This window comes from Hyla sarda, chromosome 6 (assembly GCF_029499605.1).
Source record: "Hyla sarda isolate aHylSar1 chromosome 6, aHylSar1.hap1, whole genome shotgun sequence".
NCBI classification, from domain to species: Eukaryota; Metazoa; Chordata; class Amphibia; order Anura; family Hylidae; genus Hyla; species Hyla sarda.
In genome coordinates this window covers 255454385-255482088 of record NC_079194.1, presented here as the reverse complement: position 1 = coordinate 255482088, position 27704 = coordinate 255454385, and the positions used below count along the sequence as shown (strand labels likewise).

General features: G+C 44.5%; 1 protein-coding gene across 7 annotated transcripts in view; it reads left to right on the top strand.

Moving 5' to 3' along the window:
- Positions 1-27704, top strand: part of DEAF1 (DEAF1 transcription factor) — a 75967-nt gene that overhangs the window by 13362 nt on the left and 34901 nt on the right. For all 7 annotated transcript variants that reach the window (XR_008845305.1, XM_056527011.1, XM_056527007.1 and 4 more), the window contains exons 3-6: positions 380-509; positions 3996-4142; positions 4315-4454; positions 14122-14187. Coding sequence is in view for 6 of the 7 variants with exons in the window: in XM_056527007.1 (XP_056382982.1) it covers positions 380-509; positions 3996-4142; positions 4315-4454; positions 14122-14187 (483 nt within the window). In the remaining variant the exon portion in view is untranslated. The remainder of the gene's footprint in view (positions 1-379; positions 510-3995; positions 4143-4314; positions 4455-14121; positions 14188-27704) is intronic.

The following is a 27704-nucleotide window of genomic DNA, read 5'->3' as shown; positions in this document are numbered from 1 at the left end:
CTATATAAAAATCTTATCCCTTCCAATACTTATCAGCTGCTGTATGTTTTAGAGGAAGTTGTGTAGTTCTTACCAGTCTGACCACAGTACAATTGGTGGCAAAAAAAAAAGGGCCTTATATTAGTCTGTAGGTGCAAAATTGAAAAAGTTATGATTTTTAGACGGTGATGAGGAAAAAACGAAAGTACAAAAAACAGAAAAACCCATGGTCCTTAAGGGGTTAAAGGAGTGCCAACTATTATACTGCGCTGTTTAGGACAAATGTGAATGAATGCTGAAGTGTACTGTACATTGAATTGTTTGCATTGTGGTAAGTTGTACTGTAGGTGAATATTGAAGTCCCTTATGTGTTATTAATGTGATAATGTTTATATGGCAGGCGGAGAGGGCTTCACTTCAGATTGGAGATAGTCTGAGCACAGAGAAAGCTACATTGATTGTAGTACACACTGATGGCAGCATCATGGACACCCAGAATATTAAAGTGCCAGCAGCCTCCATGACACCAGGTGAGATGAGTGATGTCCTCACGATCCCTTCCTTCAGCTGATGTTTCCTGTACCCAATATATGGTTTTCTGCATCACTGGCATCATACCAATCCTAAAATTGTCAGCAGTGTCCTGAAAGATGCTGCTCTAAATGGCCTTTCGATGTTACATTGTCTGGGAGTTGTAGTATTGAAACAGCTGGAGGCACCCTGTGTAGATAAACTATTAGTTAGTTACATGCGGCGCTAGCCCGTCCCCTCCGTCTCCCTCACCTCCCCCGGCGCCATACCCCGTTCCCTCCATCACAAACCCCCCTCCCGCATACCCCGTTCCCTCATTACACTTACTGCAGAATCCGGCAGCGGGCGTGCAGGGACAGCGGCGGCGAAGAGGCGGCGGCGATGTGTGGGAGGAGTGGTCTCCCAGCCAGTGGCCGGGGAGCCAATGCGCTCGCTACCTGCATGTCTGATTGACAGGCAGGGAGCGAGCGCAGGCTGAATGAAAAAGGACCGATGCCCGGCCGCATCAGTCCTTTTTCAGGCTGCAGCCGCCCACTAGGAGGGAGACCCCTAGTGGCCGGTTTTCAAATGTAAATTAAACAATTTTAATTAAAAAAAAATAAAAATAAAAGTATATTAGAGACATGTTGTAGTACATAAGTACTACAACATATCAAAAAATAAAGTTGGTGACAGTGCCCATTTAAAGATAAGCCTGGAGCATTTATTTAGTTTCTAAAGGGTACCTTTCATCAAAAAAAACCTTTTGATATATTATAGATTAATGTATGCAGAATAACTTTCCAATAGCATGTTATAAAAAAATATACTTCTTTCTATTTAATTTTCCACTTTGAAAAAATGACCACTAGGGGTCTACCTTACCAGTCCTGGCAGCAAGCCTTTTTTTTTATAGATTTCAGACTCATGCTGGAGTCCTAAATCTCAGACTGCAGCCAGAACACAAACAAGCTCAGCACTGCTCCCTGCCTGTCAATCGGACAGGCAGGAGCTAGCACTGTGTTCATAGCACAGCAGGGCATACTCCTGACTCTGCCTTACTGCATGCCCTCATTCATTTTACTATATGAGCTCCGATCTTGCTTCTCTCTGCACATGCAGTTGTAAACAGAGAGGAAAAGATTCAGAGCTGCAAGCTGCTGTGTTCACAGCCTCTATGCTGGACCACGCCCCCTCCTCACTCACATTAGGACAGCTGAATGAGCAGCCAAGAAGACAATAAATCAGGTAGAAAGAAGGAGTTTTGAATGAAAAGAAACACAGGGATAGTGTCCGGGACAGATGGGGGGGTATGATGGGTACTCTTTAAATCTTGTGACAGGTACATTTTAATCTTTGCAGTATTGAATGTGATTTATGGTCAGTAGTTATCAATTGGACCAACCCAGCAAAGTCTAGTTCGTCAGTTTTTTTTTTTTTTTTTTACCTTGCAAAGGGGGCTACATGTGAAAAGGAAGAAAACTCTTGACATTTTTTAACCTTCTATTCTAAATTCCCATTGACTGCACTACAACACCTGGCTTCTGTGGATAAAACCAGGCATGGAATCAGGCTTTCTGCACAACAATGTTTGAATGAACAGGACCTTAGTGCCTTTCTGAATGAGGTCACTACGGAATTACAGCTGGCTTTACATGTGGAATATTAAGCTTACATGTACAGCAGAATGTCCATTTATTAGTTTGCAGTACTACAATGTAGACACAGTCAGCTTCTGCTTTTCATGTTATTTTCCATATTTCCAGCAGATGGCGCACTATTACTATTAGGTTGTAACTCTTGATAACTAGGACACTGGTGCCTATTTGAGGAGAGATGGATAGGATCTATGATCCAAAAAAGATGGTGCCTTGGAGCGCTCCTTTCCAAACGGGAGGGTGTGGAATAGATGGCCACACAATCGGAAGGTAGGTAAAATCTAAAAGATTTATTGCAGGTACAGTACAAACATAGGATAACGCTTTTCGAGGGGTGGGACCCCCTCTTCGTCAGATCCTGGATCTGACGAAGAGGGGGTCCCACCCCTCGAAACGCGTTATCCTATGTTCGTACTGTACCTGCAATAAATCTTTTAGATTTTACCTACCTCCAGCTGTTGCAAAACTACAACTCCGGACAGCCATAGTGTGCCATCTGCTGGAAATAAGGAAAATAACATGAAAAGCAGAATCTGACTGTGTCTACATTGTAGTACTGAAAACTAATAAATTGATTTTACAGTTCTTTTAGACATGCTACAGCATTGTTTCCCAACCAGTGTGCCTCCAGCTGTTGCAAAAGTACAACTCCCAGCATGCCCGGACAGCCTTCGGCTGTCCGGGCATGCTGGGAGTTGTAGTTTTGCAACAGCTGGAGGCACACTGGTTGGGAAACACTATGCTACAGACTTGCTCTGCATGAACATATGAGCATGCTGCGGATTCTTAAAGTGTACCTGTCATTTCCACAAACTTCTGATGTATATCTGCATACTACTTGCTTTAGCTACCCAAAGTGCACAGAGTGGGGATGGTGGGGCACAGGGCTTGCAGGCCTGGGCTTCTGCCCCTTCATTATAGCAATCGGTGGGGGTCCCCTAGACACACAAACTTACAACATGTCACTATGACATGTCATAAATTTGTAGAAATTATATCTGTCGGAATTGGAAAAGTTACATTGCTTTAACCCCTTTCCACCTACCCCATATAAATTAACATGACAGGTCGGGAAGGGATGTAAAGGGCAGACTCAGGAGCTGAGCCCACTCCATACACACCGAGTACTGGCTGCTATATACACCTGACACTCGCCGCTCATGACAGACATCAGCCATTATGCTGATGTTTGTCATTTAACCCCCCCCCCCAAAAGGCAAAATCAATTGTGTACTTTTAAAAGTAGTTTTTTGGTTTTGAATTACATTTTATAGTAAAATTAAGGATGCAATTAAATAGTACTATAGGTCCCACAAAAAAAAGTCCTGATATGGCTTAATGGAAAAATAAGTTCCTAATTTTTAAGAGTTATGGCTCTTAGGCTCCTTTCACACTATGAAAAGGACCCGTTATATAACACCAGTTATAAAATCACGGCCGAACGCGGGGTAAAATGGCCATTAGAAAAGCCCTAACTTACGTTAGTAAATCCCATTATAGTCTATTGCAGTGGTCTTCAGCCTGCGGACCTCCAGATGTTGCAAAACTACAACTCCCAGCATGCCCGGACAGCCGTTGGCTGTCCGGGCATGCTGGGAATTGTAGTTTTGCAACATCTGGAGGTCCGCAGGTTGGAGACCACTGGTCTATGGGATTGTTCTAATACACGTTTTAACCCGTTCTTGCCCGTCATTCATAACGCACGTTATTTTGGGACGGGAGATAGTAGCGGGAGAAATAGTCCATGCACTATTTCTCCCGCTACTATCACCTGTCACAAAATAACTTGCGTTATGAATAATTATTTTTATGTCCCCTTCTTTTTAATATTTTTTATTTTGTTTTAAGGCTCTGATAGGTCATCCTCCTCACCATCCCCAGGACCAGAAAAAGATGGCACAAAATACAACTGGGATTCATCAGCATATGATAATGAGTTACCAGTGCGGTGTCGTAACATCAGCGGCATCCTGTACAAGAATCGTCTAGGATCAGGTACTTTGATCAGTAGAGGTAGTAGGTATCTGTTTATTTCATAGCTCCATGGTGGGGTGCAGCTAAAGCATTGTCCTCATGGGAGTTGTTATCCAGCTGTGTGTGAAATGAGAAATCCTTTTTAAATTAGAGACATTGTATCTCTAATTCATACTCCTGTGTTACCTGTTAGGGGGCAGAGGTCGCTGCGTGAAGCATTCTGATGGTTGGTACACTCCAACTGAGTTTGAAGCCATTGCAGGCAGAGCAAGCAGTAAAGACTGGAAGAGAAGTATTCGGTATGCAGGAAGACCCCTGCAGTGTCTCATACAGGTAAAGATACTGGTCTCTTATGTCTACCCACCTTTATTTAATTTTAGTGTTTAAAGTGTACCTGTTGTTAGCAAACACTTTTTATATAATGTGGATGTAATACCATTATATGAATATTTGTAATATACATTGGGTAAAAAAAATACTGTCCCTGCAGCTATTGCCTGTGTGTCTTTGTGAGGAGTCCAAATCAGGAAGTGAGGGCAGGACAAGCAGGGCTCTGTGCAGTCTCCTGGCTTGTCAGTCCTCCTGTGCTGTGTGAGCCGGGTGCATGTCGCAAAGCCTCACTACAGAGCCCTGCTTGTCCTCAGTGTACAGAGCCCTGCTTGTCCTCAGTGCACGGAGCCCCGCTTGTCCTCAGTGCACGGAGCCCCGCTTGTCCTCAGTGCACGGAGCCCCGCTTGTCCTCAGTGCACGGAGCCCCGCTTGTCCTCAGTGCACGGAGCCCCGCTTGTCCTCAGTGTACGGAGCCCCGCTTGTCCTCAGTGTACGGAGCCCCGCTTGTCCTCAGTGTACGGAGCCCCGCTTGTCCTCAGTGTACGGAGCCCCGCTTGTCCTCAGTGCACGGAGCCCCGCTTGTCCTCAGTGCACGGAGCCCCGCTTGTCCTCAGTGCACGGAGCCCCGCTTGTCCTCAGTATTTGGTCTCGTCACAGACAATAGCTGCAGGTGCAAAAACATACATGTTTTGTAACTAATGTATATTACAAATATACGTATAATGCCTTTTTCTACATTATATAAAAAGTCCCCGTTCGTTCTGGAAAACTGACAATTTAAACTGGTGATAAATGTAGGATACAGGTTATATAAATGCCTGAAACCTAATTTTCCTAATGTACACACAAGACGGCTTTTCATGAATAGTCACCTAAGATTACATCTTCAAATTTAGGTTATACATTATGTAATGTCCTTTTTGAGTTGTTTCATGATCTCCTTACACATGAATGGAAATCTACAGCATTTTCTATTAGTAATAAAGAAAGGATATAAAAAGAAAGGGGGAGGACAGCGCCTCGTGTAATCCTGTGGGTTCAGTGATTTTTTTGTGAGTATCTAAAATGGGGACTCTCACCTGATAGGTCTAGAAGGAAAACATATCTCCCCTAAATGTGGGGTATTCTTGGGATTTCAGGCCGAAGGAGCTTTACCGGGAACTGTGGCAGCGGATCCAGTAATAAATGTATAAAAGAAAGGAAAAAAAAGGAAAACTCCAAAAAGTGGCGCTATCCCATATAAAGTAGGAGTGACTAGTATAATTAGCACAACTGTACTTTATTGAAAATACAGTCAACATGTACATCCATGAGCAAGACGCGTTTCGGGTACTATCCTACCCTTTTTCAATTGCAGATGTTAGGCATATCCAGTACACAACTTCTATATATTCAAAAAAGACCGCCAAATGCAGGAAAAAAATGTGGGCGTGGTTAGCCCAATATAGTACATGCATCAAGAATGAAAGCATACATAAAAGGAAACGAGGTATAAAAACCATAATTATATAGACAAATTGTATACACATAGAAAAATGAAATATACAGTTTTTTACAAGTCATTATATAAGACAAAATGCAAGGTTACATAATCAACACCAGATGTGATCCAGCTTAAGTTCTTCAGGACAGTTTATAAACGGAACACTTCTTTAGATTTCAAAAAATAAAATACAGCTCCTGTTATAAATCCATAAGAAGCAGCAATAAAATTCCTTATAAAAAAGCATAAAAATCACATACATGTGTAGTCCATGCAATGCGGCATCAAGCAAGTCTTTTCCAAGCCTCCAGGCAGTCTGCTCACCAGCTTCCACACTCCACAAGGAAGATCTCAACACTCAGCTCTCTGGCAGTGTGAGCTGCAAATCCCCCTCAGCTGGTGAAGCAGGATGCCTTTAAGGCCAACAAAAGGCGGCCTGGATTGTGAGGAATGGCCCCCACCCAACACTTGACCTTTACCAGTAAGAGCCGTCCTGGATTGGCTTTCCAGCCATACTACAAGAACAGTGTCAGTCTGCATCGCCGCACAGACACTGTACAATTATCTTACTTCTTATCTTACTTCACCAAGGCCAGGAGCCGTGGTCACACATACCGACCAGCAACCACAATTCTTCACCTTCTCACAGCCCAGACAGCCAGTAGCTGTCCATGCATGCTGTAAGTTGTAGTATTGCAACAGCTGGAGGCACCCTGGTTGGGAAACACTGCTCTACTACAATGTCTTGGAGGTGTTTGGGGTCATTATCATGATGAAATACTGCCCTGCCGCCCAGTCTCTGAAAAGAGGGGATCATGCTTCCCTTCAGTATATCACAGTACATGTTGGCATTCATGGTTTCCTCAATGAACTGTAGCTTCCCTCATTCAGCCCCAGACCATGACACTACCAGCACCATGCTTGACTGTAGGCAAGACTGTCCTGTCCTGTGAAACCGCTGTATGGTCTCGCCCATCATGTTGCAGCTTCAGTTTTTAGAGAGTGTGAGAGCAATTACACCAGATTAAAGATATCTGCTCCCCATTCACACCTGTGTGGTGGCCCAGTACGGGATTTGTTACCCTGTACCCTTGCTGCTCTGTCAGGCAGCCTCCCTGCAGTGTCCCCTGCCCCCCCCCCCTCCCCCCCCTGCATCTGTTCTACTGTAATTGTATATTATCCCCTATGTTATGTATATACAGTCAAGGCCATAAATGTTGGCACCCCTGAAATTTTTCAAGAAAGTATTTCTCACAGAAAAGGATTGCAGTAACACATATTTTGCTATACACATGTTTATTCCCTTTGTGTGTATTGGAATTAAACCAAAAAAAGGAGGAAAAAAAACAAATTGGACATAATGTCACACCAAACTCCAAAAATGGGCTGGACAAAATTATAGGCACCCTTTCAAAATTGTGGAAAAATAAGATTGTTTCAAGCATGTGATGCTCCTTTAACCCCTTCAGGACGAAGCCCATTTTGGCCTTAAGGACCGGAGCGTTTTTTGCACATCTGACCACTGTCACTTTAAACATTAATAACTCTGGAATGCTTTTAGTTATTCTGATTCCGAGATTGTTTTTTTGTGACATATTCTACTTTAACATAGTGGTAAATTTTTGTCGATACTTGCATCCTTTCTTGGTGAAAAATCCGTAAATTTGATGAAAAATTTGAAAATGTTGCATTTTTCTAACTTTGAAGCTCTCTGCTTGTAAGGAAAATGAATATTACGAATACATTTTTTTTTTTGGTTCACATATACAATATGTCTACTTTATGTTTGCATCATAAAATGTATGAGTTTTTACTTTTGGAAGACACCAGAGGGCTTCAAAGTTCAGCAGCAATTTTCCGATTTTTCACAAAATTTTCAAACTCAGTATTTTTCAGGGACCAGTTCAGGTTTGAAGTGGATTTGAAGGGTCTTCATATTAGAAATACCCCATAAATGACCCCATTATAAAAACTACACCCCCAAAGTATTCAAAATGACATTCAGTAAGCGTTTTAACCCTTTAGGTGTTTCACACGAATAGCAGCAAAGTGAAGGAGAAAATTCACAATCTTCATTTTTTACACTTACATGTTCTTGTAGACCCAATTTTTGAATTTTTACAAGGGGTAAAAGGACAATTTCTACTTGTATTTGTAGCCCAATTTCTCTCGAGTAAGCACATACCTCATATGTCTATGTAAAGTGTTTGGCGGGCGCAGTAGAGGGCTCAGAAGGGAAGGAGCGACAAGGGGATTTTGGAGAGTAAGTTTTTCTGAAATGGTTTTTGGGGGGCATGTTACCTTTAGGAGGCCCCTATGGTGCCAGAACAGCAAAAAAAAAAACACATGGCATACCATTTTGGAAACTAGACCCCTCAGGGAATGTAACATGGGATAAAGTGAACCTTAATACCCCACAGGTGTTTCACGACTTTTGCAAATGTAAAAAAAAAAAAAAAAAAGTTTTTACCTAAAATGCTTGTTTTCCCAAAAAATTTTTATTTTTAAAAAGGGTAATAGCAGAAAATACCCCTAAAAATTTGAAGCCCAATTTCTCCCGATTCAGAAAACCCCTCGGGGAACGTAACAAGGGGTTAAGTGAACCTTTATACCCCACAGGTGTTTCACGACTTTTGCATATGTAAAAAAAAATTTTTTTTTTACCTAAAATGCTTGTTTTCCCAAAAATTTTACATTTTTAAAAAGGGTAAAAGCAGAAAATACCCCCCAAAATTTGTAACACAATTTCTCCCGAGTACGGCGATACCCCATATGTGACCCTAAACTGTTGCCTTGAAATACGACAGGGCTCCAAAGTGAGAGCGCCATGCGCATTTGAGGCCTAAATTAGGGACTTGCATAGGGGTGGACATAGGGGTATTCTACGCCAGTGATTCCCAAACAGGGTGCCTCCAGCTGTTGCAAAACTCCCAGCATGCCTGGACAGTCAACGGCTGTCCGACAATACTGGGAGTTGTTTTGCAACAGCTGGAGGCTCCGTTTTGGAAACAGTGGCGTACCAGACGTTTTTCATTTTTATTGGGGAGGGGAGGGGGGCTGTGTAGGGGTATGTGTATACGTAGTGTTTTTTACTTTTTATTTTATTTTTTGTTAGTGTAGTGTAGTGTTTTTAGGGTACAGTCACACGGGCGGGGGGTTCACAGTAGTTTCTCGCTGGCAATTTGAGCTGCAGCAGAAAGTTTGCGGCAGCTCAAATTTGCAGCCAGATATTTACTGTAATCCTCCGCCCATGTGAGTGTACCCTGTACGTTCACATTGGGGGGGACATCCAGCTGTTGCATAACTACAACTCCCAGCATGCCCGTTGGCTGTCGGTGACTGCTGAGAGTTGCAGTTTTGCAACAACTGTAGGCACACTGGTTATGTATCGCTGAGTTTGTGACCTAACTCAGTGTTTCACAACCAGTGTGCCTCCAGCTGTTGCAAAACTACAACTCCCAGCATGTACGGTGCATGGTGTACGGTGACTGCTGAGAGTTGTAGTTTGCAACAGCTGGAGGCACACCGGTCGTGAAACACTGAGTTAGGTAAAAAAAAACTCTGAGTTTCACAACCAGTGTGCCTTCAGCTGTTGCAAAACTACAACTCTCAGCAGTCACCGACAGCCAACGGGCATGCTGGGAGTTGTAGTTATGCAACCAGCAGATGCACCACTACAACTCCCAGCATGCACTTTAGCTGTTTGTGCAAGCTGGGAGTTGTAGTTATACAACAGCTGAAGGTACACTTTTCCATAGAAAGAATGTGCCTCCAGCTGTTGCAAAACCATAAGTCCCAGCATGCCCATAAGGGAATGCTGGGAGTTGTGGTGGTCTGCCTCCTGCTGTTGCATAACTACAGCTCCCAGAATGCCCTTTTTGCATGCTGGGAGCTGTTGCTAAGCAACAGCAGGAGGCTGTCACTCACCTCCAACGATCCAGACGCTGCAGGTCAGTCCCGCCGCCGCTGCTCCTGGGGCCCCGATCCCAACATTAACGCCGGGGATCGGGGTCCCCAGCACCCGGGGTGCACGTCCCGCACCCGCTCACGTCCTCCAGAAGAGGGGCGGAGCGGGTGCGGGAGTGACACCCGCAGCAGGCGCCCTGATTGGTCGGCCGGTAATCCGGCCGACGAATCAGGGCGATCGTGAGGTGGCACCAGTGCCACCTCACCCCTGCAGGCTCTGGCTGTTCGGGGCCGTCAGAGACGGCCCCGAACAGCCAGTAATTCCGGGTCACCGGGTCACTGGAGACCCGATTGACCCGGAATCGCCGCAGATCGCTGGACTGAATTGTCCAGCGATCTGCGGCGATCGCCGACATGGGGGGGCATAATGACCCCCCTGGGCGATATGCCGGGATGCCTGCTGAACGATTTCAGCAGGCATCCGGCTTCGGTCCCCAACCGGCTAGCGGTGGGGGCTGGAATTCCCACGGGCGTATGGATACGCCCTCGGTCCTTAAGGACTCGGGATGCAGGGCGTATCCATACGCCCTATGTCCTGAAGAGGTTAAACTCACCTGGGGCAAGTAACAGGTGTGGGCAATATAAAAATCACACCTGAAAGTAGATTAAAAGGAGAGAAGTTCACTTAGTATTTGCATTGTGTGTCTGTGTGTGCCACACTAAGCATGGACCACAGAAAGAGAAGAGAACTGTCTGAGGACGTGAGAACCAAAATTGTGGAAAAATATCAACAATCTCAAGGTTACGGATGGTGGATAAGCAGACCCAAACAACAGCCCCAAACAGTGTCAGCATGAACTATCCGTCGTCTTTTAAATGAAACGCTATGGCAGGAGACCCAGGAGGACCCCACTGCTGACAGAGACATAAAAAAGCAAGACTACATTTTGCCAAAATGAACTTGAGTAAGACAAAATCCTTCTGGGAAAACATCTTGTGCACAGATGAGACTAAGATAGAGCTTTTGAAAAAGGCGCCTTCCTATAAGAGAGACCTGGAGCAGTTTGCATAGGAAGAGTGGTCCAACATTCCGGCTGAGAGGTGTAAGAAGCTTATTGATGGTTATAGGAAGAGACTGATTTCAGTTATTTTTTCCAAAGGGTGTGCAACCAAATATTAAGTTAAGGGTGCCAATAATTTTGTCCAACCCATTTTTGGAGTTTGGTGACATTATGTCCAATTTGCTTTTTTTCCTCCCTTTTTTGGTTTAGTTCCAATACACACAAAGAGAATAAACATGTGTATAGCAAAACATGTGTTACTGCAATCCTTTTCTGTGAGAAATACTTCATTTTCTTGAAAAATTTCAGGGGTGCCAACATTTACGCCCATGACTGTAAGAATGTTGTTTCTTTAAGAAAGGTTAACATGTGATTATCAGTTGTCATGTGAGTTGTCATGTGATTGTTACCCAGGAGGTATCAGTAACCAGGTGACTTAAGGGTGACCAATGGGACCCCACCAGAGTCTCCCCTATAAAAGCCCTGGGAGGAGTCTCTTCTCGCTCTTAGTTCTTGAGTCTTTGCTGAGGTGCAGTCGAGCCTAAGAGTGTCTGGAGTTATAGGAGCCTCAAGTCAAGTCTGCAGCCATAAGCTACAAGTCTACAAGTAAAATAAAGTCTCAGCTTAGTCTACTGTCAAGTCAACGTGGCCTGCACTGAATTGTCCAAAACCACTGCAAGTCCCAGCAAGCCCTTAAGGTCTCTGAAGTTACTGGTCACCTCTGTGGGCCCGGCTACACTGTATAGACTGTACCATCTCTCACTCAGTAAAGTTACCATTGTCCGTAACTTGGCATCAGAGTCATTATTGTCCCCGTGCCTAGCCCAGGATCTAGCGGTGTACCTTCGGGTGGTATTGAGGATAAACCACGTCCTGGCGTCACGAATACAAGGGGTTAATGCCATCTGCCCCTAGGATAATTCCATCTGCCCTGCATCTCACACCCTCTACCATACCTGTAACACTGAGTCACATGATCTTAGTGAAGGAAAATGGGTAATTGAGCCCAATTTAGACATTTACACTTCAGGGTGTGCTTACTTTTGTTGCCAAGGTTTAGACATTAAAGGACATCTGCAGCAAAAGACAACTTATTACCCATCCACAGGATAAGGGATAAGTGTCTGATCTCGGGTGGGCCCAACCGCTGGAACCCCCCGCTATCTCCTGCACAGGCCCCCGCATTGCAGCTCTATGTGAGCGGCTAATGCGTGTAGCAGAGAGGTCGACGGTACCCCCCCTCCACGCCCCCTCCCCATACAGTTCTATGGGAGAGGCGGGGAGGCACGAACGCTGCCTCCCCGCCTCTCCCATAGAGATACATGGAGGAGGCGTGTCGGCCGCGACGTCATGCCGTGGCCCCTTGCAGGAGAACGCGGGGGGGAGGGTCCCAGCGGTCGGACCAGCCGCGATCAAACAACTATCTCCTGTCCTGTGGATAGGGGATAAGTTGTCTTTTGCTGCAGATCTCCTTTTAATGACTAATGACCGTGTAGGGATGTTCAGATACGATTACGAGTACGGATACTCGCCAATACAAATTACTGATACTTTTTTTTTAAATGTCAAGTGACAGGTTTGTTTTTTATGGGGAAAAAGGAGTGTTTTTTATTTCATTTAAATTTTTTAACTCGCCACTTGGCACTGCCTTTCACCCAGCTTTCCAAGTTTCCTGACATATGGTCTCTACAGGGGATTGGAAAAGCTGGGTGACAGGTATGTGTTATTTTAGTATGTGTATTATATGTATTAACATGCTGATTGGTGAGAGTCGGACCGCTGGCATCCTCCTCCGCCTCCTGCATCCTTCGCCCTCTGCTCTGGTGCAGACGGAGTGACGTCACTCAGCCTGTACCAGGGTATAGGTCAGGCGCCACTAACTGAAACTGCAGCCTACATCCGGAGCGTTTGCTGGCCGGGGGATCCTGCAGCTAGCATTCGGATTAGAGAGTGGGCGGCTTGGACATCTTTTTAATCCGCTTGGAGAGTGTTGCGAGTCTATTGCACCTCCGTTACACCTGCTGGCCGGGGTCCTGCTAGAAGGTATCTCTTTAGGGATTGGGGAAATTTGCACAAGTATCAGTATCGGTACATCCCTAGCTGTGTGTTGTGTTTTTTTGAGGACAGCAACACTGTTCTATAGGCTATACACTACATTTCTTCAGTGTTGTTACATGAAAAGATATAATAAAATATTTGCAAAAATGTGAGTAGTGGACTTATGTATATGAGATACTGTATATATAAAACTCAACATATGTGTGTATATATGTCTATATATGTTCCAGCACAACTTTTAAACATCTGGAGATATTTTGATAAACTTGGTACATATCTTAATTATATGTCCGATAGCAATATTGTAGAATTTAGGGATGTCCTGATACTATATGTTCTGAAATACTATATATATATATATATATATATATATATATATATATATATATATATATATATATATATATATAAACGGGATGAGTATTTAACTCAGGGAGAGTTCACCACTCCTGGTGTGACGGAGCTTTCAAGGGCCACTAAGCACTCCGCAGGCATTCTGGGTAAGGGAATATGCAAATGGTGAACTCTCCCTGAGTTAAATACTCATCCCGTTTAGTTGGTCTAAGGCCCCTCATCTCAGCCAAGCCAGATTACCCTGCTCTGTACTTACGAGGGGCAAGTACCCCGAAACAGCTGTCTGCAGATGGGTACTCTTTCCTTCTGGAGAGAGAGTTCTGGCTTGGCATTAATCCCGATTAGCTTTTTATATTCCGTAACTGGAGCTAAGCTGATACCAGGGAACATCGCCTGAAAAGGTGATGTAATGAGCTGATTTGTGTGTGTATATATATACTGACAATACAGACAATATCCACAGTGTTCCGGCAACATATTCAAGTTTTAAGAACTTCTACTACGTCTCCTCCTCACTTTACTCTTTTGCTGCAGAGATTGCCCAGGAGTTTTAAACATCCTGCCGCTGGACCAACTCCATGGTGAAGTATTATTTAACTGTCCGGCAGGCACGTGCAAAGAATAGTGAATGCAGTGACAGGGAGAGGGGATAGGGTTGGCGAGATTGATTGTGGGCTAAGATAAGAGTGAGTGAGGGAGGGAGAGAAGACATTAGTTCAGGCTTTACTGTACGAGGCTTTTATCTAATTGCCGTAAAGTGTTCTGGGTCGTGATCACTGTCACTAAAAACCTGTCCTCTTGTTTCCAGGATGGGCTGCTTACTCCTCATGCTGCGTCCTGTACCTGTGCGGCCTGCTGTGATGACCTCAGCCTGGTAAGGATTTGTCAGGGTGTAAACTGACCTTGAAATCAACTTTCTTCGTTGCTCCTATTTGAAAATGAATTAGAATAATTTAGGGTTCTTACTCTTGTCTACGGCAGTGTTTCCCAACCAGGGTTTCTCCCGCTGTTGCAAAACTACAACTCCCAGCATGCCCGGACAGCCAAGGGCTGTCCGGGCATGCTGGGAGTTGTAGTTTTGCAACAGCTGGAGGCACCCTGGCTGGGAAACACTGGTCTACACTGTAGAGCTACATATTATGAGCACATGCAGTATTGTTGCAGCATTACAATAGGCAGTATACACCTTCTATACAGCAGCTTTAGAGTCAAGGAAGAGTCCTGGCAAGCGGCTAAGAATATCATACTGACACAGCAGATGATGTATACAGGTTAGTCAGAGATGCTAGCAAGGAAGTGTGTATTCACTATGGCTGCTTACGCTTCATATTAAATAAGCAGTTGATGTCAGAAGTAGACTTGGTTTTTCACATTCTTAAAGTGTTATTGTCATCTGAGTAAATTATAAAAAAAAATTGCTATATCTTTCGGTTGCTTCATGCTGGACTTTTACACTGTTTAAAAATGATCTTTTATTTTTAACTTACCCTCCTTCATTAAAGGGGTACTCCGGTGGAAAACTTTTTTTTTTTTTAAATCAACTGGTACCAGAAAGTTAAACAGATTTGTAAATAACTTCTATTAAAAAAATCTTTACCCTTCCAGTACTTTTTATCAGCTGTATGCTACAGAAGAAATTCCATACTTTTTGAATTTCTATTTTGTCTTGTCCACAGTGCTCTCTGCTGATACCTGCTGTTGGTATCAGGAACTGTCCAGAGCAGCATAGGGATTTCCTCCTGCTCTGGACAGTTGCTCTGGCAGCAGGTGTCAGCAGAGAGCACCGTGGACAAGACAAAAAAGAAATTCAAAAAGTATAGAATTTTCTCTGTAGCATACAGCTGCTAAAAAGTACTGGAAGGGTAAAGATTTTTTAATAGAACTCATTTACAAATCTGTTAAACTTTCTGACACCAGTTGATTAAAAAAAAAAAAAAAAAAAAAAAAAAAGTGTTCCACCGGAGTACCCCTTTGTCCCTCCATCCCTACTTGCTGTCCATTATATTCCAGGGGTCGTTCCTGTAAGCCCAAGGCTTGCCAGAACTTCAGTTCCTATAATGTGCAGGAGAGCCTTTTACCTGTTTATTTGCAGCTCACTCTTTACTGCAGTGTTTACCAACCAGTGTGCCTCCAGCTGTTGCAAAACTACAACTCCCAGCATGCTGGGAGTTGTAGTTTTGCAACAGCTGGAGGTACACTGCTTGGGAAACACTGCTTTACTGTGTGGGAGCTCCTGGATCGCTCTGCAGAAATAACAGCGGTTCTTTGTACCTCTCACAGCACTCACTGTAAGACTGTGTTCACATGGGTGAATGTCCACACTGAAAATCTCAGTGCAAACATTTCCCTGACAGCGGAGCGCTGGGAGAACATGCCGGTGCTAGGACCGCTCGGAAGTGTGCCGTCTCATAGAAAGCAATGCATTTCCATGCGGAGTTCACAGTAAGAATAGACATGTATAGTCTTGCTGTGGACACCAGAGTTTGACTCTGGGACTCTGCTGCTGCAGAATTTCAATGCAGAATTCCACACGGAAATTCCATCGTGTGAACTTTATAAGAACAACGATCGCTCCTCCAAAGCACACAGGGGGATAAATCAGGCTCTGAGACCAAATCAGGGTAAGGGGGATTTTATTACCCACAATCAAACTCGTTTCGCAGAAAATCCGCTTCCTCAGGCCTGCCCGAGGAAGCGGATTTTCCGCGAAACGTGTTGCATAGTGGATAATAAAATTCCCCTTACCCTGATTTGGTCTCAGAGCCTGATTCATTCCCCTGTGTGCTTTGGAGGAGCGATCGTTGTTCTTCTGCTGTTTCATGGCGTGTAGTGACTGCAGAGACCTTCTACACATGCAAATCCATCATTGTACTTGGTTATCAGTACAACCATCCGTGATAAGTGCAGTTCACATGTAGCGTTACCATTGATCCTAAGGTATTACACCACGGAGCGCATCCTTTTGTTTTTATCTTTTTAGTTATCGTGTGAACATAGCCTTAAGGGCCAGGAAGAAACACCCTTACTTCTTATATTCCTTCTCCTCTAGCTGTTAAAAAAGTTGAAATATCTGTGACAACGGGTAACGGACCCCCAAATAACAGCTTAGTGCCTAGTGGCCAAAGGATTTTTAAAGGGGTATTCCAGGAAAAAACTTTTTTTTTATATCAAAGAAACTTTTTTTTTTATATCCAGAAAGTTAAACAGATTTGTAAATTACTTCTATTAAAAAATCATAATCCTTCCAGTGCTTATCAGCTACTGAAGTTGAGTTGTTCTTTTCTTTCTGACAACGATGCTCTCTGCAGACACCTCTGCTTGTCTCAGGAACTGTCTGAAGCATTAGAGGTTTGCTATGGGGATTTTCTCCTACTCTGGACCAGGGCCGGATCATCATTGGCGCTCATGGAGCGCCTGCTCCGGGCCCGTAAGGGGCCCCCGTCACATTCGGGACATCCCTGTGTCCTGAAAAATCTCTTCAGGACACAAGGATGTCCCTGTTAATTTTCTGCGGCCCCGCGTTAACTTAAAAAACGCAAGGGCCGCCGGGAGATAGTGCACGCAGGGACGTCAGATCATTACCCAAAACCGGAGGAGTGGTGGTTGGAACACTGAGGCAGTAAACAGGCATACAGCCCATCTTAGTGAAGTGCTCCATCTTCCAGGTAGCCTTAATCTGGCCTTGCTCTGGACAGTTTCTGAGAAAAGCAGAGGTGTCAGAAGAAAGCACTGTGGTCAGACAGAAAATAACAACTCAACTTCAGCAGCTGATAACTACTGGAAGGATTAAGATTTTTTAATTGAAGTAATTTACAAATCTGTTTAACTTTCTGGAGCCATTTGATTAAATACCAAAAAAAAAACACTTTTTTTTTTATGCAATAACATGTTAAAGGGGTATTCCAGGAAAAAAACTTTTTTTTTAAATAACCTATAAGCAGGTTAGGCCACTTCAGAGGGACTGCTTAGCATTCATGATGAAGCATTGTTATTTTCAAAGAATTTTTATTATGGTTTTTCAAAAGAGTGTTAAAAGAAGGTTAAAGCGAGCTTGGTCAACTTATCATTTTCTATGTTCCAATTCAATTTGGATCTGACCAATGTCAAAGGGATAGATTGAGCTTTTCAGATTAAATCAATGGTATAAGGAGATGTTGTTAGAGGAGCAGTTGGACGGCCGTATTGTTGCACCTAAGGGTAATGTAACATCTCCTGTGCACTGACAGCCTAATTTGCATATTAATTAAAAGATCCTATGCAGAATCGGCACATCGGAGAGCCATATTTAAAGTATCATGATCCTCAGTGCTTTGTATGTCTGAAATGAAATACATCAAAATCATCAAAGTCCGATATTTTCTCGGTTAAAAAGATGTGAAGCGTATGAAGTGTTCAGCACTTGGAATAGTATTTTGCTGATTTGTCAGGCTTTTATTTCCTTGCCTTACTGAAGCAGTCCAGAGCACTTACAGTTCATGGCACTCTACTTCTCTCATTTCAGCAATGTCAATGTCTTCTGCAGTGCCAGATCTCTGAGCCTTTTGAAGTATTGCTGATTCTGCCACCTTGTCCTGGCGTCTTATGCTCATTAGGATGCCAGTTTGTGAAGGAGGATTCTAGTTACAATGTCCTCTGGCATTTTTAATTTACTGTGTTTTAGCTGTCACCCGCTGACACTCAAAATAACTTTGGTATAAAATGATGTAGAATAAGACGGCACAGCCTGCAAGTCACCTTGGATACTGGGAATTCAGGCACAGACCACTTATTTTATATTCTGACTACCTTTAAAGGGGTATTCCCATCTCATGAAGTTATCACCATCCATGGTTGGGGTCTGACAGCAGGGACCCCCTCTGATCCCAAGGACAGAGAGAAGCGTTAATTTTTAACGTAAATTTGTTTTCCCTTAGTCCTAACAGCAGCACAAGTGGGGTGTTCTGCCCCTGTGAAGCTGGCAGGACGGTGGAATTTTTAATTCCGCCCAAGTAATTAAACATTTAATTAGTACCCCATATAAGGCCTTCTCCCTTAGGCCACATTGCTTTATAACAAGTAACAAACAAAAATATACGGGCGGGAAATTTGTGTGCTGCTGTTAGGACTAAGGGAAAACAAATTTACGTTAAAAATTAACGCTTCCCTTACGTCCTAACCAGCAGCACAAGTGGGGACTTAGCAAGTAACAACACAAATAGGGAGGGACTACGGCAGAGTGGCACTTAGGATTGATTGCCCAAAGGCCAACTCTTCCGATCGTTTGGCATTGACCCTGTAATGACTAATAAACGTATTATGGGTGCCCCAGGAGGCAGCCGCACAAATTTGATCAAGAGGAACAGCTTTCCTTTCTGCAAAGGAAGTAGAGACTGCCCTAGTAGAATGGGCAGTAACAAAGGCAGGAGGAGTTAAGTCCTGGGCTACAAAGGCCTCCCGGATTGCCTCCTTAATCCATCTACTCAGAGAGGGTTTAGAGGCTTTAAGACCCTTGTTCTTTCCTGAAAACGAAACAAGAAGGTGCTCCGATCTTCTAAATTCTTCAGTTCTGGAGATGTAGACTCTGAGAATTCTTGAGATGTCCAGAGTGTGGTCAGCAACTTCCTCAGGAGAAGCTGGATTAGGACACAGAACTGGAAGGGATATGACCTGGTTGGTGTTGGAAAACGTCGGAACCTTAGGAACAAAGGTGGGTAAATATCTCAACAGGACTCTGTCCTGGAGAAACAATGTATAAGGCTCAAGGGACGAAAGGGCCTGAAGCTCGCCAACCCTTTTGGCTGAGGTTATGGCCAACAAGAAGGTGACTTTAAGGGACAAATACCTAAAGTCGACCTCTTCTAGCGGTTCAAAGGGATGAGAGCATAACCCTTTAAGAACAGTAGGCAAATCCCATTTGGGAATGGGTCTGAGAACTGTAGGTTTAAGTCTTTCAGCTCCCTTAAGGAATCTTTTGATTAGAGATTCTTGAGATAAGGACCTGCCTAAAAAGGCAGAGAGTGCTGAGACTTGTACCTTTAGAGTGGATGGGCTAAGACCCTTGTCAAGGCCATCCTGAAGAAACCGTAGTATTGCAGAAAGAGGAGGATCTGAGGTTACTACCTCTTTCGTAGCACACCATTGAAGGAAAATCTTCTTTATCCTGGAATAGACCTTATTTGTAGACTCTGCTCTAGAGTGTGCAATGGTTCTCAAGACCTCCGCAGGAAGCCCACTACTTAGTAGGGTCCTGTCAATCTCCAGGCTGTCAGATTGAGTCTCCTCAGATCTAGGCAGGAGCCTGTGTTGTGAGACACAAGGTTCTGCACGTGGGGAAGCCTCCAATAACAACCCTGACTCATCCTCATGAGTTGGGTGAACCAGGACCTCTTGGGCCAGAATGGTATGATGGCAATCACTGAGGTCTGGTCTTGCCTGACTTTCATCAATACCTTCGGTATCATGGAAAGTGGAGGGAATATGTAGGCCAGCCTGAACCTCCATGGAATGGACAGAGCGTCTATCGCCACTGGGTTGTCCTCTTTGTAAAGAGAGCAGAATTTGTTCACCTTGGCGTTCAGACGAGTTGCCATGAGATCTATCTCTGGCAAACCCCACCTTAAGGTTATCTTTTTGAAGATGTCTTCGTTCAGGGACCATTCTCCTTGGACCGGAAGCCCGCGACTTAGACGATCTGCCACTATATTGAGATCCCCCTTGATGTGGATCGCAGAAAGGTGGGTTAGATTGAGCTCTGCCCAAGAGAGGATCAGTCCGGTCTCCTTGAGGAGCACTTGGGACTTCGTGCCACCCTGTCTGTTGATGTAAGCCACTACCGTGGTGTTGTCTGACCGGACTCTTACCGCCTTCCCTAGAACAAGAGGCGTGTAGTGGAGGAATAGCTAGACGAACTGCCCTCAGTTCTCTCATGTTGGAGGAGAGAAGTCTCTCCTGAGGGGACCAGGTACCTTGTACCGGAATCTCGTCCAGGTGGGCTCCCCAGCCCAGAAGGGAGGCGTCCGTTGTCAAAGTGATCCAACGAGGTTGAATCAAGGACTTCCCATCTGTCAGATCCCTCCACCATCTGAGGGATGCTCGGACTTCGGGCGACAGGGTGCATTTTCTGTCCAACCCTCTGGGGTTGTGGTTCCAGACAGTCCAGACCTGATCTTGTAGAGGTCGTAGATGCCATAGGGCCCAGGGAACTGCCTCTGCAGATGCTGACATGTGACCCAACATCTTCATCAGCGTTCTGATGGATACCCTGCGAGGGACCATTAGAAACTCGACGGCTCTTATGACTCGTTCTCTTCTTTCTGTAGTGAGGGCCAAAGTCATCTGAGAAGAGTCGAGAACGAAGCCCAGAAACTTTCTGGAGGTGGCAGGGATTATTTCGGATTTTTCCCAATTTATAATCCAGCCCAGACGCTGGAGAAAATCTAGAGCCAGATGAAGATGGGAATGTAGTACGTCTAGAGTAGCGGCCTTTAGAAGCCAGTCGTCTAGGTAAGGTATAATCTCTAGACCTCTTAATCTGAGGGCAGAGACTACCGGAGCCACCACCTTTGTGAAGGTGTGGGGAGCAGAAGTGATGCCGAAGGGCAACACAGCAAACTGGAAATGCCTTACCACACCTCTTATGGAGACAGCAACCCTCAAGAATTTCCTGTGGGCAGGAAAAATAGGAACATGAAGGTAAGCATCCTACAGGTCGATAGTAACCATAAGATCTAGAGGGGCCAGAATGCTGATGACAGAGCGAATGGTCTCCATCCTGAACCTTATGAACCGGTTCAAAAAGCGCAGATCTATGATCATACGCCAATCGCCTGACGGTTTCGGCACCAGAAAGATCGGGGAGTATACCCATGAACCCCTTTGATCGGGGAGAACGTCTTCCAAAGCATGCTTTTCTATGTATTGGAGAACAGAGTTCTCTAGAATAGCTTGCTTTGGCTGAGGGAGTAGTTTTGTTAACACAAATTTTCTTGGAGGAAGGGACGTAAACTCTATTTTGTAACCTGACTGGATAACATCCAGTACCCAGGGATCTTGGATTTCTTTCATCCAAGCTGGAAGAAATAAACTTAAACGACCTCCTACCGGAGGGGGATCGGTAGATGACTTCTCTACCTGACATAGAAGGGAAGGGAGAGGGGAAACGTTGGTGGGTTCTAGAGGAGAGTCACAGCTCGGCTTTTCGATCTTTACCACGGCCACGGCCCCCTCCACGCTTCTGGTTGGACTGGCGCTTTTGGGATCTGGAAGAGCCCTGGTACCTCCCTCCCCTTGCTCTGCCCTTACCCCGAAAGGATTGGACAGGTAAGGATTTTCCTTTTCTTTCCGCATATCCTTCCATGAATTCGGACCCAAAAAGCCAATTGGGCTCAAGAGGCATACCACAAAGATTAAATTTGGAGGTATTGTCCGCCATCCAGGGGCGTAACCATAAGGGGCGCCTACTAGCCGAAGAGAGTCCCATAGACTTGGCCGCAAGCTTGAGGTGCTGTTGGGTCGATTCACAGAGAAAGTCCACTCCTAGAAGCAGTGTTTTAAAACTGTCCAGGATATCTTCCCTGGCAACATTTCCCTCAATCTCGGACTGGATCCGAAAAACTCTATCCTTCACGAATTCAGCAACTTCGTTAGAAGCGATAGCCACAGTAGCAGAAGCTGAAGCCGCAGTGTAACTGCGCCTCAATAATGAGTCCACCTTTCTATCAAGGGGATCCTGAAGGTTGCTTCCATCGTCCGCTGGAACAAGGACCCTCCTAGATAGTCTATTGACCGCCATGTCGACCTTAGGTGGAGGGACCCAGGAATCTAATTCAGCCTCCGGCAATGGGTACATGAGTCTGAACCTCCGGGTGAGAACTGCTGGCTTGTCCGGATGTTTCCATTCAGTTTTCATTATTTTCCTGAGGGTATCATCCACCTTGAAAACCCAAGGTTCCCTAGCGGTGGATGTTGAGGCTTCCCCCTGATCAACATCCTGGTCCCCTGACCGGATGGATCTAAGTAATCTCTGAATTTTCTCTATTGGAAAAAGTGGTTGAGAGACTACTTCTTCTACAGATAGCTCCGACTGATCTCCCACTGACATGGCGGGGTCTTCTACAACCGAAGGAGGGCTAGATGAGGTTCTAGGCCTTTTGGGAGCTAAGGAACTCTTTATTTCTGAGATAGAATTGCCCATAAACTCTTTCATCCATACAAACATGTCATGGACAGTGGGCTCCGCAGGGTTAGCAGGTGGACGACACCCAGGACACCTATTATACTCATAGGCATCCGGTAGCGGGGTGCCGCAATCAGCACATGTCAAATGACGCTTCTTAGAGGCGGATTTGCGACCTCCAGACAAATGATCACTCAAGGAAGGAGTAGACATTGTCTAAGAGAAAAGAAATCAAAGGGTTAGAAACAATTCTACCTAACCCTGTTGCAGCGCAACCTACAAATAAATACCTATTAGGTAAATAGTTTTGCTCTAGCAAAGAACACTCAAGGTATAGCAGAGGTTTAACCAGTGCAAGTACTCCAGCTAGGGTAGCAGCAAGAGACACACTAATGGTCCAGCTGCTTTTTATAGGGGAATGGGCGCCTAGATTTAAGTTAAGCCCCGCCCCCTACAGGATGTGATGTACAATACCGAACAAAACATCCAATTCATGGAGAAATGCAGATTATACAGGATGTGATCCTTCCCACCCTTGGAAGGGGCACATGCACAACAGGATTTGCGAAAAATCCTAGAAATTAAGGTAATCTGCGCTTTAGAAGCGCAGACGCTGGACCGGAAGTCGTCAGACGACGCACTTCCGGTCCACGGAGCTGCTGCAGCGATGGGGCGACACAGACAGCGCTGCCAAATAAGGTAAGGGCGGACTTAGCCCAAACAGTGAGGCATCAGCGGACCCCTAACAGTTAGGAGGGGGCGCACAGAGCTGCTCACGCCAACTCTCGCAACTTCGGTCAGAGACCGAAGTCGCGGACCGCTGAGCTTGGGACAGAACGCTGTCCCGCAGTAGAATAAGGTAAGAAAACATATATATTTAAAAAAAACTCTCTCCTAAGACTTGGGAAGGGAGAGGGATCCATGCAGGCTCTGCTAAAAAGTAGCAGAGCCTGCACCGTCCTGCTGTCCGCACAGGACAGAAAAAAAGCAATGTGGCCTAAGGGAGGAGGCCTTATATGGGGTACTAATTGAAGATTTTCCTACCCTAGGTGACGGAAAATATAGATTTTATGAAAGACAGGAGGCGAGCATTATGCAAATTCCTTCTTTACTGTAACATATAGCAGTGAAACAGTTAACAGAAAAAACATTCAGGAAACAAAAAACTTGTATGTGCACAGATACATCCAAGGGTGCTGTGCAGGTATAGCCAATCAGGTGACACCCCAGGTAATAAAGGTGCCTTACAACAGATGAACTTCCTCTTTCTTTACAATAAAAGTCATGTAAAACTGAAAACTTGTAGTCTGATCATACTGAATAAACGAGAAAGGAAGTCCAGGTAAAATCTGTATCTGGAAGTCTGTCGAAGATCTTTGTAGGTTGGCTTCAGTTAGCGATGCATCAGAAGAAAAACTTGATAGAAGAACGAAACGAAGACCCAATAAAGGGGAAAATATATCAGATGGGACCAAATTCCTGGCTGATCAATATGCTGAAAGATAGAATATACAAAATCAGAGGGTTGGGAGACATATACAAAGAGGGAGGGATAATGCTCGCCTCCTGTCTTTCATAAAATCTATATTTTCCGTCACCTAGGGTACAGGAGGCCTTCGCATTATGCAAGTTTAAAGCTACTAAACAGCATTAATCATCATCATAAGACATCAGATTAAATAATACATAGCGATATATGAGATTCAGGTCTGAAATAAAAAAGTGGACTCTGAGGACCAATTTGCAGCTTTTAGTAAATCTGAAAGAGAACCTCCTGACGTACCTCCTGTATGATTTTTGTTGAAACAGCACCTCTAGATGAATGGGCACCAAAAAGTGAAATATCTATATTCGCTAGGGACATGGATTGTCTAATCCATCTGGCTATGGTAACTGAGGAAACTGGAAGGTGCGGCTTACAATAAGAAATTAAGAGTTGAGAAGAAGATGAATTCCTGAGGGGTTCAGTTTTAGATTCATATGTTTTAAGACATTGAACCACACATAACTTATTGCTGTGAGGAAAGGCCGGATAAAAGACCTGATGAAGGTTAGTCTTAGTACGTCGGAACACAGAAAATAAAACTCCTTGAGGAGAATATTGTCTGCGAGACACGTCGAGAGCCTTCACATCAGAAACTCTTTTTATGGAAACAAGACAAAGCAGAGTGGCTAATTTGAAAGATAGGAATTTAAGGGACAAGGATTCATTGTCTTCCCAGGAATTAAATAAATCGAGAATAAGGTTAACATCCCAAGTAGAAGTATATTTAGGTTGTGGAGGACGTTGAAAACGAATACCTTTGAGAAGTCTACATACAATAGGATGTTTCCCTATAGGAACAGAGTCTATATGAGAATGGTAACAAGAGATAGCTGAACGATATACGTTCAGAGTGCGATACGCTTTTTCAGAATCAAAGGAGGCTGATAAATAATTTAGTATGTAGGAAATAGGTGCGTGAACGGGATCCAGGTCCCGTTGATTGCACCAATCAGTCCAAAGCTTCCAGGCTGATCTGTAATCAACTCTGGTGCCTGGAGCCCAAGCCTCTGCGAGGATATTCTTAGTTGACTGCGAAAATTCTGAGGTAAGATGGTCTGCCCCGAAATTAACCAGGCCACTAGATGAAGTTGGGGTGAAAAGATTAATGGATGAGGGTTCCCCAGAGGATCCGATAGTAGATAATGCTGGTGTGGAAGGATCCTTGGTATGTCTATGGTCATTTCCAGAACATGAGGGAACCAAGATTGGGAAGTCCACCATGGGGTTATTAAGACTATGGTTGCCTTCTGTAAAGACACTTGGAGGAGAACTCTGGGGATGAGAGAAAAGGGGGGAAAAGCGTATAGAATCCCTGATGGCCATATCTGGTGTAGGGCATCTACTCCCAGGGCTTCCGGGTCTGGACGCCAACTGAAGAACAGTGGTAGTTGGTGATTGAGTCTGGATGCCAATAAGTCTAGATGGAGAGGACCCCAGAGAAGGTTTATCTGTTGGAAAATGTAAGAATCTAATTTCCAATCGCTGGAATCCTTGAGATATCTGGAATTCCAATCTGCTACTGTATTGGATAATCCAGGCAGATATTCTGCTTTCAATATGATGTTTCTGTCTAAGCAGAATTGCCACAAATCTTTTGCAATATTTGCAAGAATCTCTGATTTCGTTCCTCCAAGACGACTTATGTATTGTACAGCTGAAATATTGTCCATACGGAGGAGAATGCAACAATTCGAGGAATCTCCTGTAAAACTCCTGAGCGCAAAGAAACCCGCCAGAAGTTCCAAGCAATTGATGCATAGAAGGGATTCTGAAGGGGACCATTTGCCCCCTGTGGAACTGGGGCCGCGACGGGCTCCCCAACCAAGAAGACTCTCGTCTGATTCCAGGATAATGTCCGGATTGGAATGAAAGATTGTCTTGCCATTCCATTCTTGAATGTGATGAAGCCACCAAAGAAGCTCCTCCCTGGCTTCTAAAGATAGTGGAACTTCGTCTGAATAGTGTATACTCTCTTTCAAGTGTCTGATTTTCAGACGTTGTAAGGCTCTGTAATGTAGAGGGTCTGGAAATATGGCTTGAATAGAGGCTGATAGTAGGCCTACTATTCGAGGAATTGATCGAAGAGATATGAGACTCTTGTTGAGTAAGGATCATATCTCCTTCCTGATAGTCTTCATCCTTTTGGAAGGGAGACTCAAAAGAGTTGTATGTGTATTGACCAGGAAACCAAGGAATCCTAATTCTAGTTCCTTGGTGGGAGAAAGGATGGATTTCTTGTAATTTATCAGGAAACCTAAATCTGTAAGGAGAGAAATGGTCCAATCTCTGTGGATTAAAAGTAGGGATTGAGATTTTGCCATAATGAGGATATCGTCTAGATAAATTATCAGACGGACTCCTCTGGCACGTAGAAGTGCTACCACTGGTTTCATCAATTTGGTGAAGCACCATGGAGCTGATGATAGGCCGTATAGGAGGCAATTGAATTGCCATTTTGTGTTGTTCCATATGAACTGGAGGAAGGGTTGTGAAAAAGGATGGATAGGGACTGTTAGGTATGCATCTTTCAGGTCTATCTTTATAAGCCAGTCTTCTGGCAATAAGAGGTCCCTCAAAAGATGGATGCCTTCCATCTTGAAATGTTGATACCTGATGAAATTGTTCAATGACCTTAGGTTTATCACTGGTCTGTGGCCACTGTCCTTCTTCTTTACTAAGAAGAGGTTGTTGATGAATCCTGCAGATTTTAAAGGGACTTGAGATATTGCATTTTTGGCCCATAATTCTGCTATTTCTTTGTCTACTAGAACAGAATCCTCTTTTGAGAATTGGATTGGATGAGGCAGATGATCTTGATAAGGAGAGGAAAGAAATTCTATCAGGAAACCGTTCACAGTGTTCAGAATCCAGTGGACGAAACCTTCTCCCAATTTTGGGAAAAATGAAGGAGACGTCCGCCCACTGGAGGCTGGAAAGAAAATGTCGGAAGAGAACTTACCTGCTGGTCTAGAGCGTGGGAAACCTCTTTGGCCTCTGGCTCTCCAAGGACGGCCTCGGTAAGGGAAGAAGGGGCTGGGTTGAGCCACTGGTGCTGTGAAAGTAGGTCTTTCTTGTATGAAGGATCCTCTAGATTGGGGTCTATAATGGGTGTTTCGGCCGGAGAAACGACCCCTACCTTTCCCGGCCCTAGTGAAAACCTTATTGGCGAACACCTTCTTTATGGAGGATTGCGCCTTATCTAGACCAGAAAATAAACCTACATATTTTGAGATTTCTTTTATATTTTGGTCTCCAAAGAGGAGTCCCTCGGTAGGATTAGCGGGATCAGTGTTGGCCAAATTGGCTAATTGAGGATCTAATTTCATTAAAACAGTCCTCCTTCTTTCCGAACTGAGGGACTGGTTGGCATTACCTAAAAGGCACATAAGTCTTTGTGCCCAACCCCTGACAGTGAGGGTATCCATGGATTTGCCTGAGACATAAGCTTCTTCTGAGATTTGTAAAATTTTTTGCAACAGGACCTAAAAGGTCTAACACTTTGTCCTGACACAGCTTGAAGCTGCGGTCGACCCTTTCTTGGGGTTTTTGCCTGTTTTTAGAAGGTATCTTACTAATATAGGGTCAAGTTCTGGGGTTTGGGCCGCATTTAGAGAAATTGTCGGTCTGGGGCATTCAGCTTTTAGTTTACTTCTGGCCCTGTTGTCTAGGGATTTATTGAGTCAAAAACCAA